At 42.2% G+C, this 13,744-nt stretch overlaps 1 protein-coding gene across 3 annotated transcripts in view; it reads right to left on the minus strand.

The window, feature by feature from the left end:
• Positions 1 to 13,744, minus strand: part of dst (dystonin) — a 107,193-nt gene that overhangs the window by 22,889 nt on the left and 70,560 nt on the right. For all 3 annotated transcript variants that reach the window (XM_039784873.1, XM_039784875.1, XM_039784874.1), the window contains 11 exons: positions 13,322 to 13,521; positions 12,709 to 13,207; positions 10,876 to 12,344; positions 3,446 to 3,607; positions 3,072 to 3,242; positions 2,654 to 2,820; positions 2,030 to 2,189; positions 1,470 to 1,796; positions 1,225 to 1,309; positions 439 to 680; positions 81 to 287 (listed from right to left, as the gene is read on the minus strand). In XM_039784873.1, the coding sequence (XP_039640807.1) occupies positions 81 to 287; positions 439 to 680; positions 1,225 to 1,309; positions 1,470 to 1,796; positions 2,030 to 2,189; positions 2,654 to 2,820; positions 3,072 to 3,242; positions 3,446 to 3,607; positions 10,876 to 12,344; positions 12,709 to 13,207; positions 13,322 to 13,521 (3,689 nt within the window). The remainder of the gene's footprint in view (positions 1 to 80; positions 288 to 438; positions 681 to 1,224; positions 1,310 to 1,469; positions 1,797 to 2,029; positions 2,190 to 2,653; positions 2,821 to 3,071; positions 3,243 to 3,445; positions 3,608 to 10,875; positions 12,345 to 12,708; positions 13,208 to 13,321; positions 13,522 to 13,744) is intronic.

Consider the following 13,744-nt stretch of genomic DNA (forward strand, 5'->3'; position numbering starts at 1 on the left):
AGATGACAATTAAATGAAAACAAAAAAACTGAAAGAGAAAACGAACGAAAAAAAGCTCTTAATCAGTTTCTCTGGTTTACCTGCTGTGACTTGAGTATATCAGCGTTGATCTGGTCGACCTGCTGGCTGACGGTGTCGCAGACGGCTCTGTACCGCTCATTATCCTCAGTCACCAGCTTGTCCAGACCCTCACGAGCGTGCCAGGGGATCAGATCCAAGAGAGAGCTGCTTAACTCATTCAGCTTGTCCATCATGGGTTTTTGGTCTTTACTTTCCTTCAACAACACCTGGACAAGATTACATGACAGAACACCAACTTAAGCATAGTGAATGTACAGATGTGTTTTTGTAAAGCGGCTCACTGAGTGTTAGAGGTATTGTATGTTAAAGATCACATTTGGTATTAGATTCTTAAACTTTTATTGTAGAAACTCTTACCTTCTGCCTGCTTTGTGCATGAATGAGCTGCTCGCCCACTGGCTCCTGATCAGCAAAAGCGCTGACCTCAGCCTCTACTTTCTCGAGCCACGAGCTCAGGTCCTCATGGGTATGCTGCAGCTTAGTAGAGAGACTCCAAACCCGCTCCAATGTCTTTAACCCGCTGTCACTCAAAGAGTTGATCTCAGCGTACTTTGTTTTTATTCCATCCAGTTTGCCTTGGATAACAACCACCTCATCACCTAAAAATAGATGGTAAAATATTATATATTGAAGGAGTTTCATATTTCTGCTTTAGTGTAAGGAAGTACAGTGTGCTGCTAGCTTGGCTGAACACAGAGAGCAGAAGAGTCATGTAAGCAGCATCCTGCACAAATTCTGATGTTTTAATAACAAAATGGTGTTTAAAGCCACATATTTCAAAGAAAGAACGCATGTTAAAAACAAATTACATACACAATTCTGATAAGTAAAAGAATACACTGCCATTTTGGGAATGCTGGATAAGAGAAGACTCGTGGTGATATCTTCTTTCTAATTCTTAGCAAAAAAGCAAATAACTTCATAAAATGTTGAAACATTTCTTAAAATAAGCTGACACTACCAGTGCTTTCCGAAAATTAGATTTTAACTAATTTTGTCATTTACGATTCTTAAAAAAACACTTTGTCTACTGTTAAACTGCTCCTAAAATAAGACCAGAAACCTGATGATCTGTATTACAGAGACAGAATTGTTTGCTTAACTGTATGAACTGCGATAGGAAAGTCATAAAGTCAGACATGCCTGTTGTTTGCTTCAGAAGCTCCATCCCATTAGAGATGGCTTGGTCAACATTCTTCTTCCTCAACTCAATATCACTTTGTAGTGCCTAAAAGGAAACCACAACCTTAGAAAGTCATTGAGAGTGAAAACAAACTTCCCACTGTAAACAATGCATGGCCCACAAATCACTTAAATCAACTGAAACGTGAATAATGCAACTGAAATGAAAGGACAACATAATGTGTGGCCTGAGGAGGAGTGTATACCCGTTGTTCTGCCAGCTGCTTTTCAAGAACATCTATTTTGTAGTCCTCCACGGACACTTCGCTCAGCCTCGCGTGCACCTCGTTGAGCCAGTTCATGAGGGCCACTTCGTCCTCTCCAAACACCTGGGCGTTAGCCAGAGCCTGTTGCAGCATCTCAGCTTTTCTCCTGCATCGCTCCTGGAGCTCTATGAAACTGGCCTGGGTGGCGTCCAATTTGGACTGAACAAACTCCTTTTCCTCGACTGAGCTCACAGTTTTGAGCATGTGACCCAGACTGACGGCCTGTAACAGGTCTTTACTGTGATTCATAATCTCCTCCTCTAAGGCCTGACCACAGGGAATGGGAAATAAAACCAAGGACATGTGACACAAACACCAAACACACACATAAAACAAAAATATAAAAACTGAAATGAATGACAAACGGAATGGGAAATAATGCACAAACTTAAAAGTAACAAGCAAAATAAATGAAACTCAATTCAGATGGACATACAGTAACTGATTGGGTCATACAAATCCCAAAACATATGGTAATGAAGTAAAATGATGGATATTACCTTATGCAGAGAGATCTGATCTTCCAGCTTAGATGTCTCAGTGCCGATGGGTTCAGAGTTGGTTAGGTGTTTCTCTGTAGCGGCCAGCCACTCGCTCAGGGGCTCTAGGGTCTCGTGGAACTGCTGAGTGATCACTAAGATGCTCTCCAGTTGCTTGTGCCTGACACATTTATGTAGATAGTAACAACAGTGGTTTAGGAGCAAAGTACAGTAATGGACAAACTCAAAGTGACAAATGTATGGACATTTCTAGACATACAGTTATTAATTTCTTGCTGAGAGTCAGATGAGTAGATCGATACCACTCTTATGTCTCAGAGTGGTAACAATCTTCTCATCTAACTCTTTGCAAGAAGGCAAATAAGTACATTTTTCTGAAATACGGAACTATTGCTTTAAGCTTCAGTAGGAGGAAAGGAAATGAGAATTTAGGAGTTTGACATTCTTGATAGGTTTTGAATATTCCCAGATCTAAATCCAGGCAAAAACACCAATTCAATTAAGGGATAAAAAATCACAACACTTTATATCGTAGGGAAACTTTTCATTAGCAAGTTTTAACTCTGAAGCACACTGAAGCACTGCATTTAGAGGGACTTTTTAACATTACAGATTTATACAGACCTGTTTTCAGCCTTCTTGAGCAGAGTGTCCCACCTCTGCCCCAGGCATCCAATCTCTTTTGCGAGCTTCTCTTTATCCACAGACTCTGCCCGTTCTGCAACCTTCTCTCCCTCTTTTTTTATCAGCTCCACTGTTGGCTTTCTGTCATCCAGCAGTCTCTGTAAGAGCTGTCAAAGGCAAACAAAGGAGGAGAGTTATTAGGCGCCTTTAACATGTTCTGACCGCGAGCATTGCTTGATGGTGAAAAACAGTAAATCTAACAGGGACAAATAAAGTATCCATTAAACTAAAAGCTTTGTGTACCGCACTCGTGTTTAACAATGGATGTCAATTAAATAAAACAAATGGCGTTTTGAAGTAGAAAGATTAAACAGTTAGTGTGTGTTAATATGTTTGTACCACGTGATAACCGGCTTACTTTCTGCTCTTGTATCTGTGCCTTGACCACTTTGAACTCTGCAGATGGAGGTTTTTGATTGGCAACGAGTTCTTCAGTGTCAGTCAACCAGCTGAGCAGTGACTCCAGAGCATCCTGAAACCTCCCACAATGCAACAGGGCTTCGTGCAGCTGGGCTGAACGCTCAGCAATCTGCAGACCACATGGTAAATATAGATGTCACCTGTTTTAAAGCCAACTTCAAACTGCACCCAGTAACTCATCAAAGGATAACACTATAACGGATAGTAAGAACAGATGACTCATTACACTGACAATATCTCTTTATACTTTCACTAATGACCAATATTTAAAAGCAAAGATCAACCAGTCGGACCGGTAGTATAAAACAAAACCTTTTTATTGAGGGTATTCCACTTTGTGTTGACTTCCTCCAGGTCATCCTCAAGCTTCTTGGTGCTGGTACCTTTGGCAGCGTTTTGGATCAGACCATGGCCGAGGGAGCTGATGTCTTGAAGCTGAGTCTGCAACGGATCAATGTCCTCTTTCTGGAAAGCCTAAAGACAAATCAGAATAAATATTTCATAAGTACTCACATTACAATGCCATACGTTTTATTTGGAGGTTCATTTAACAGACTGCATTTCTGTTCCAATTGTAAAGACCAGAGATTTCACAATGCACTCATTTTTTTACTACATTGTTCGGAACCTAGACCAAATTAAAATTTTAATTAATTCAGAATAATTCCTCTTTGACAGTAAGAGTTTGATTACAATGTTGCTCCCTGTCACGACTGTCTTCAAATAATTTGGTGTAACTGAGCTTCACACAAACACATAACATCTGTAAATCTGAAACATATAAAACATTTAACAATAATACATGAATAAATGAAATAGGATGATAAAGATCTAGTTTTTAATGGGACAAAAAGTCCATAATTATGCCAGGAATTCATCCCGAATCCAGAGACACGATTGCCACGACATCACCTCAGGTTTGGTGTTAAAAATCCAGCTGACATAAACAACTCTCTAACCAGGCAGCAGCTTCTAGTAAAGCATAGTTAACATTTAACACACAGCTGTGCACAATCACAGGCTGAGCTAGTGGGCAAAACCTATTTCACTCATCATGTAATCAGACTTAAGTAAAACACCAAGCCAGCAACTGGGAAAAACTCATCCAAAGAGATGTATGATAGTGAAACATGTGCTGGACCAGCTATGAACAAAACTCAGAAATGAAGGAAGAGGCTTTTGTTGGGCACCTGTGGGGAGAAATAACCCATAGGGTTCATTTCAGGACATGCAGCGATGGCATTCAGTAAGGCCTCTATCTCCTGCTCTCCTGCATGCTGGAACGTCTCTAAACTTTTCGGCAGACAGGCCTCCACTGATTGCAGAAACTCCTCCAGCTCCTCCATGTTGTACTTGGACGCCCTTTGTTGCACAGTACACGCTTCGGTTTGCTGGCGGCTGTCTATGGGTAGAGTTACAGAGTTTCCATATGTCTCAGGCTGTGTCACCACCACACTGACCAACTCACAGTCGTCCTGAGATGACACATCCTCTAACAGCTCAGCAGTGGAAAGCTCATCATAGTCTGTTAAAGTCCTGGAACGCCATCCTGATTTTTCGTTTTGAGACCTGGAGGCTGACCCTGAGGAGGACCTCCCAGTGGAGTATTTGTATTCTCCATTGCTGAGGGTATCCTTTTCATTTAGATCCGCCACACCCGATTCGGTTTGTTGCAGCTCCTGGACCAAGCTGCTGCTGTGGTAAAGAGACCGGCTGTCCCTCGCAGGTGAGAAGGGGAACTCCTCCTGCCCTGAGCTGAGCGACCGCCCAGTTCTCAGGTCCCCGGACATATGCATCGCCTCTGAAGACGAGAGGCTCCTGGTACTGGGGCCTGCTCTTTTGTGGGATCTATGAGCATGTCGCTCCTTCTCCACAGTCGGGCTGTACAGACCCGAGTCCTCTTCAGATGTCAGTGAGCTAGTCATACTCTGCCCTTTCCTGCCATTGATCAACCCCGGCCTCTCCACACTCCCAGAACATAAGGTCCCACTGCGGCTCGCATACTCGCCCATGTTAGTTGGGGCAAAAGTCCGCCATGAACGACGATGATGTGGATGATCCTTCTTCTCTCCTCCCTGGAGACGTGACTTGGGCAGCACTGTATCAGTAGCCCTGATTATGTGCCCATTGAGCTTAAGTCTATCAAAGACGACACGTTCGTCCAGCATGGCAGGTTTGCGGGTTCGGAGCTCAAATGAACTAGAAGTTGAGAGAGCTCCATTTCCATACATGCTGCTGAGGTCTAACGTGCGGTGAGTGTAAGGTAAGGTGCCTGTGAAGTGCCGGGATGAAAGGCTGCCTTTAGAGCCCGAGTCTATCTGCTCGTTGAGCCGGACGGTGTCATAAATGGACCTCTGGGGCACATAGCAGTCATCAATGTTCAAGTCCTCCTCCTCCCCCTTCCCCACACAGGAAGGGTTTTGTCTGAGGCAATCTGGTCTGCTCAGCGGTTTGCCCATGCTAAAACAATCGTCAATACTCACTACAAAGCAAACATTAAGGATGTAGTGAAATCCTTTGAGGTATATGTTCTTTAGTGCACGCTGAGTAATTTAAAAAGGAGCACAATTTGAACCCTTGACATGAGGGGCAATCGTGTGCAAAATCAACATTTTTTTTTATCTCTTTAAAATGAGGAGTTAACAAATAAATACTAAAAATAAAATCCACAATTTAAAATGTTCTTTTAAAAATGATGGACATCTAATGGACTAAACTGAGCTAGTTAAAAAAATAAAGGCTTTAGAAATACAGATATGGCAAACAATATAAAAATCTCAAACAAATGCTAGGACTGTATAACAGCTTCATATTCTGTAGCAGGAATGAAAATCCAGTCATTCAATACAGTCACCTATCCCAAAAATATTCCTCTAGGCTCTTCTCTGTGTGTTGCCAAAACTTAATCCCTATTCCTCTGGTCCAAAGTGCTTCTTTTCCCCTGAAATCCTCGCAGCATCCATGCGAGTTAAAGGAAAATCTTGAGTGCAAAGTGAAAATATCCACAGGCAAATCCAGCAGGCTCTACCAAAAGCTGTGGGCAGTTCTGAGGAGAGCTGGTACTCCTGGATAAACAAAAAAGCCTGCCCTTTCTCTCTCATCGCTCCCTTGCAATGACAGACACCCTCCTGGCAGAGGGTTTCATGCCCCGCCCCCGCTCATTATTCAGACAACATCTGCCACAACTCCATTTGTGCTGAGAGCCGCTCCGGCACATGTTGATTGGTGGACACATGACCCCCCCCCCACCCCCCTCCTTTCTAATTCTCCCTTATGTCAGCATGGCCCATATGACTTCACTTCTAAGCCATCTTCTGCATCCTGACACAATCACTCACTTTCCATTTTTTTTTCTTTTATTTCAGACTAAGGGAATGGAGAGGGGAAGCGATACGCACCAGCTTTTCTACTTCACAAAAAAAAAAGACCAGCAGGCAGCTCCCACTCTGATGACATCACACTATTCTGAAATAGATACACACTTTTCCTTTTTTTCTCTCTTTGCCCTCTGTTTTCTTCTTGTGGACGGTTGCTGTGGACCCTGCAGATATTCTTAATTACTGTGGAATGCTGAGGGAGGCACAGGTCCCAGGTAATTTAACACTGACGGTTCTGCCAAGTGCATGAAGGCGCTTTTTATGTCCAGTGACCGGGGTAGGAGAAGAAAGGAGAATAGGGGAGATAATGAAAGGAATTTATTTTTGTTTCCTGGATTGTCTACACCACAGTGGCTCGGTAAGGAGCTGAACAATCCCAACTTCTTTGTCCTGATATTCATGTATGAGAGGAGACGGAAAGAGGACGCTGGCAGAGATAAATAAGCAGTTAGGATCTAGTGGGATTTTAAAAAGGATGTTCAGCCACTGAAACCTGCATACTTTTTAAATATTCAGGCTTTTTTCTGGCTGCTGCAAGCCCCTTTGTCCCCCCTGTCCCATATATCTATATACCATATATATCTTTGATGCTTTGTGAACTTTACAGAAATTGTGAATGCTGCATTTCATTTAAGCACTGCACACAACAGCGCAACTGCAGCTAAGAGCCAAACTTGAGTCACACGAGGAGAAACATGCTTTCTATGGAAAAGAGACGTGAGCATTATCAAATCCCACCAGTGATAATTAATAAACTTTAAATCAGATCTTTGGCTTTTGTTCTTTTTATTTATATTAAGCTGTAACTCTTACAATGAATACAATGAAGTAAAACTCCAGGAGGAGAGCTTCCTGGATTATTAACTGACTTGTTAACAGACTTGTTTGCATTAATGTTTTTTTTTAATCAGTTAATCATTTGACCTGAAAAAAGTGACATATGTCTGCTTGACATATTTAAATAGCTTGTTTTGTCTGACCAAAAGATATTCAGTTTGCTACGAAAATTAGCAAAAACACACTTTTGCTAGAAGCAACAACCCGTGGGAAAACATAATCGCCTGACAGCAAAGATATGTGTACATACCTGTATAGCAACTATCCCACAGAAGTTTCATGTTTCACTTTAAGAAGAGTGTATCATTGCTATGTGGCAGTGAGTCAGCGACACTACGTGGTCACAATGACACTTTTTGCCCTCATTAACTTCAATGGACCGGGTTAGCTACAGTATGATTCAGATGGTAGAAACTCCTTCCCGAATTTGTAAGAGACATTGATGTAATGTCTGAGAGAAAAGACACCCACGCCAACCCCCAGTGGTGTTGAGTCACTAGATCTGCCCTTTAAGGTACACATAAAGATATACGTACACCAGGACTCCCTCAGTCGAGCTCGTGCAAATCTCAAGTGAAAAACAAGAGTAAACACATGAAGTCAGGCATGTCTCTTTCAAAACTTGACCTAAAATGGTAACAGCACATAAAAGAGACGAATCCAAGCGCTGTCTTTCTCTGTTTATTTCTTTCGCAACAGCTGCCAATAAAGCCCACTTACCTACAGAAACAAGAGCCTGATCCACTGAACATAAAACAGAATACAACATAATCATCTAATGTTTTCATGCTGCAACTGAATAAAGAAACAAATCAAGTCCTGATACTGCTTGGCTTTGTCTTTGGCAATTCTCCTCCTGATGTATTGGTACGAATGAGCACAAAGGGGTTTTTCCACCAGCAGCTAAGGGCCGTATATGCCCTCTCAACCCAGACTGATGATGGGACAAAGAGGGGGTAAAACATGCACCATGACAACGCTGCTCAGCAACAATTTGAATCAATCACTTCTTTTAATAGTTTCCCTGCAAGGCGTTTAAACCAAACTCTACACAACAAGCTGACACCCCCGCTACCCCCATGATATTTCAATCCATGTATCTCATGGAAGTAGCCCTCCTGCATCAGTGCAGCACCCCCTCGTAATTAAAAAAAAAATCCCTTGACCTATATCTTAGGACAGATCTGTGTCATTTGTCTATACTCGGCTGTTTACATTGTTTTATAGTAATACTATCTAATACTATAAATGAAAAAGTGTGTCATAATTTCACCTCTAAATATAGGTTAATCCTCTTTTGGAAAACTCCACAGGAATTTTTTAGGCTTTGAAAATATTTTGCATCTGTCTGTAAATCTTGCTAATGGCCCCTTGTTTTATCCCTCACTGATAACAACAAATGCCTCCATTAATATGGAGAGGTCAGAGGAATTGAAAACAGACCATTCTGACAATTAGGAAGCTGTGTGGTATGCTTGTAGTACTGCATATGTGATTACCTTTAGTAAATGTACATGTTTTAGTCCAAACATTCGTACAACAATACACAAAAGCCTAAATAATAATCTATATAATCTGGGATTATATTGTTCACTGGCATTTGGGCTGCTTTGCACCAGCTATAAAATCTACTACAAGTGTGTGTCTTCATATTACCACAAGCCTTGATGGTCGCTGAGCCCAGCAGTAAATACTGGAACCATCACTTTACTAACTGGTGTCTATGTCAACATAGCCAAATTAACACCAGGCTATAACAAGCTTAGAGCCCAAGATAATGTCAGGCGGTGAAGGTTCAGGCGTCAAAGAACAACATCGATGTTAAGAGATCAGGATGCAGGCCCAGCTTCATTATTGGGACCATTGAATCAAGTGACGCCCTGCTGGTGACCACCTGGCTGTGACAGTCCATCCCTCCTGCACCCTCACTGCATATGGGCCGCAGATCTTTTGTTAACACCAGATGCCCTTAATGAACCAGCAGTCCCCAGAGGATTGCCATGTATATAGCAAGTGTGCTCAGTGAAGAGCCTGCTGGTAAACTGCCCCGATGCAAGGTTTTGTGGATAGACAGACAGCATCTAAAACATTTAAATTTTCAAATAGATATATGAAATCCAAGTGAGAATACAGCGTTTAGCAGAGATTAATTCATATACTATGAATTAATTATTTAACAGGCAGACAAATGCTGTGTTCATTGTAACAATACAAATAGCATGTGTCAATAACTGCCTGTTTGAATACCAAAAGGGACTTTTATCTCAGTGTCCACAATCTTTGGATAAAAGGAAAGATAATATTATGTTTAAATACTGAATTCCATCAACCAAATCAAAAGGTATGCATGTTTAGATTTCTATTATCTGATTTTAAAAGAAAGGTTTTTCTCAAATTAGTTTCAGTTTAACTATATGTGAACAAATTGTAAGAGCACATGAGATGATAATAATGTTTGTGCAATATGTTGGGTCTAATTCAGAATTTGTTCCGCTATTATCCTTACTAACCCCAAAAGACTGCAAATTATTTTAAACCTCTCTCTGATTCAATGTTACATAGCTGTAATTCATTTGACATCTATGTTAGCTAAAACGATTTGTCAATTAATCAACAGAACATCATTCAGCAACTATTTTAATAATTGATTTATTGTTTGAGTAATTTTTAAGTAAAAACAATCTAAACTCTTGTTTAAGCTTCTTAAATGTGAAAATGTGCTGCTTTTCCTTGTCTTGCCATTATAGTAAAATTAATGTTTTGTAGGTCAGACAAAACAAGACATTTGATGACATCCCCTTTTTAGGTTATACAGTATAAGATAATTGTGAAAATAATCAGCAGATTTATCAATTGTTTAAAACAGAGATCTTCAAAAGGGGGCTCCTCAGAGTTACTGTAGGGGGGCCTCCAAATTATTGTTAAAATTTGAAAGTTTTTTCAAAAATCAAAATGTCTTAACATGAATCCAACATATTATTAGCAAATATAAATCCCCATTGATGATAGGCTTACTGGCCTATGGGTAAGGTAGTTATTTAGATACAGTATCCATCCACAGCTAACAAGGATTCACTGTGCCACATGTATGGTTAACATTAAAAGATGATTTATAAAATCATGTTGACAATTATTACTTCAATAGCGTAGTATACTATGCACTAAAAAGGTATGTAAAGGCTTTAGGCCGCCCTACACTTTATTGTAGGCCCAGTTTAATATGCAACTTAATTTTTTACAATATTAGTAGTAGGGGGTCCCTGCTCCGTCTCTCTTTCAGTTAAGGGGTCCTTGGCTTAAAAAACATTGAAGAACCCTGGTTTAAAATAATCATTACTTGCAGCCCTAATCTATATCAGAAATAAAGTTTATGCAAAAAAGACAAAAACAGGGGTAACTGCTGCTGTGAATTACCAAATATTCTATCATCCAACACAATCACTTATCATTATTTAACCTATTGAATTCAATGAAATTCCATGTTTAAGCCTAAATAACAAAATACATGCTAAATTGAGGATACCATACCTTAAAGGCCTCCAGCTGCTGGTTGATGACATCTGTCTCCATGCCGACTGCCTCCTGCGATGCCTCCTTGCCCACAGCACTGCAAAGTTTATCTTCCACTTGGCGGAGTTTACCATACAACTCCTCCAGTTTGGTGAGAGTGCTCTGCACCTGCAGCTCTCTGCCTTTAGCCCTGTCCAACAGTTTTCCACACTGCTTACTCAGAGCATCCAGATCCCTCTTCAGGCCTAACAGGTCGGGTGAGGTTTCAGTCTCTAGCATCTTCTTACAGCTGTCTCCAGCATTGGCTGTGTTGGCCATCAGCTCTTGCAGTTTAGCCACAAAGCTCTGAATGCTGTCCTGCTGTTCTTTAAGAATGCCCAAGTCAAGATCCACAGGAGCCATGCTGTCCAGTTCATCATCCAGGTCTGTGAAACGGGTAAACATCTCACGGATACGGTTTTGGAACTGCCCAATACCCTGCAGTTTACCCTCCATGACTTGGCACGTCTCCTCTAGTTTCTTGTTAAGGGTGCTGTAGTCTTTTTCCATGCTGTCAGCCTGCAGTAAGAGGTCTGTCACTCCATCAGCATCAGGGACATCAACCACAAGCTCCTTGGCCAAGTTCTTTAGGTGCTCTACTTGGTTCTGCACTCCCTCTAAACTCTTCTGCTGGGCTTTCATGTTGGTCAGGTTCTTGTTGCTGTGTGCCTGCACTCCCTGTGACTCATAGGCGTCCACCTGCTTCTTAGCCCCCTCAAGCTGACCCTTTGCCTCTTTATAGGCATCATTAAATTCCTTAACTGTGTGTGAAACCTTCTCCAGAGACTCCCTTTTGCTCTGCAGACTTTCCACTATATTGTCCACTCTTTTGCCAATGCTAGCTTTCTCCTCTTTGATAGATTCAGTGTCTGTGTTGGCCACCTCAAGAAGGCCATCTGCAGCCGTGTTGAGCTGCTCCACCATCCCTCTGTGCTTGTCGACATCCTTCTGGAGAGCTTTAACCTGAGAAATTGAGCTCTCCACAGCGATCGGATCAACAGTGAGTTTAACTCGGCCCTCACTAGCTTCACACTCTTGGATCCAAGAGCTGAGCTTCTCTGCATGCTCCTGATACTTCAGAGATTTCTGCAGAGCAGTCTGAAGTTTGTCAGCGTGCTCCACACAGCTCTTCTTCACCTCCTCCCAGTTGGAAGAGAGCGTAGTCAGCTGCCCTTGTAGTGCCAACTTTTCTGCACCGTCAGTGTTCTGCAGAAGCATCTCCCCTTCACCGGTGATTGTGTTATAAGCTTTCTCATGTTCACTGAGAGCCTTTTGGAGTTTACTGTGCTCCTCAAGGGTTTGCTGCAGGATGTCCACTTTGGCAGAGATGGGCTGGGGCTTAGACTGTTCCTGGAGCTTCTCACCCAGCCATGACTGGAAGTCTTTGGAGGTCTGATGGAACTGCTGAGAGCTGGCAAAGGTTGAGTTGAGCTGCTCGATCCGTTTTGCTACAACAGAGAAATGTGGCAATTAGTGAGTTAAAGGCTGCAACACCTCTTGTGCAAAAAGTGGAACCAAAAAGTAGCTAGGAATATTGTTGCGTATGACTTTTTTATTCCACATTTCTGATATACTTTAGTGGGCAGTCATGGTAAACAATACAAGCCAAATATAAAATTAATAGTAAAAACAGTTGACAAAAAGCCAGAGTTTGAATACTTTACAAGAGCGATTGTGATTACTACAATTTAGCCTGTTGGGAAGTTGTTGTCATAGACTACATATATTTTAGTGTGACTTAACACAAATAGAATCTTTCTTTCTTTCCAAACATTACAACATTACATTATTAGGTTAGGTTAAAAGGCGGACCTGCTTTCTCTTCCAGCTGTTTGAAAGGCTTGCTGACACTCTCCAGCTGCCTGACCAAGTCTGCCTTGAGATAGTCCTCAGTCACCATCGCTGTGAGCTCTGTGTTGATGGCCTCAGCCTCCTTCAGCTTCTTCCTCTCGTCTCTCAGCTGTGCTGAGATGTTATGGACATCCTCCAACTGCTTCTTCACAACATCGGGCTGGGTGCTGTGGCCCTGATGGTTGGTGAGTTGATTCTCCAGCTGTGTGGCAGTCTGACTGACACTCCTCAGTAAATTCTGAAACTGCCCCGTCTTTACCACGGCCTGGTCGATGAGGCTGTCTCGCTGGTCTAGCTTTCCTGTGAGTCCTTGCCACTTCTGGGTGACACAAGCGAGCTGCTCCCTCACCAGCTTCCCACTTGAGGGGTCCTGGTTGCCTGAGGAGCTCAGGATGGCAGAGGCAGCTTCCTCCAGTTGCTCATATTGAGGTTTTCGGCTCTTAAATTCGTTCTGGAGGATCTGGATGGCAAAAATTTGTCAAGATGAACATTCCTTCAGAAAACCACATAACATTCTGGTTCTTTAGAGATGCATAAGCCTGAAGTTATTCCCAACAACATGCACCATGCTTACCTGAACTTGTTGCTTCTGCATTTTAAGCATGTTCGGGTCTATCGAGAGGGGTCCGAGGACACTCATCATCAGATCTTTCTCTGAAAGCCACTGACCAAGCTGCAGCTCAGTTGTTTGGAAGATGTCCAGGTTCTTGTTGGATTGCTCCAGGTGCTGCTTCCTCTCCTCCACAGAGCCACTGATATCTGCCCAAGCAGCGTCTGAGCAGGAGGGCAGAACATTCACACCAGTCTGCATTAGTCAGCATAACATCACCTTTCTACCCACTGTTCTCGTAGCAATCCTCCCACTGTGCAGGACTTGGCACCACAAATGTGTTATGTTAACTGCTGTGGCAGAGAGCAGGTAGTGAGACACTTTCTGTATACATGTGACTAGATGAATACTAGTAATATAGCTGGTCTAACATCTCATACATGTATA

The sequence above is a fragment of the Perca fluviatilis genome, chromosome 19 (assembly GCF_010015445.1).
Source record: "Perca fluviatilis chromosome 19, GENO_Pfluv_1.0, whole genome shotgun sequence".
In the NCBI taxonomy this organism is placed as follows: Eukaryota; Metazoa; Chordata; class Actinopteri; order Perciformes; family Percidae; genus Perca; species Perca fluviatilis.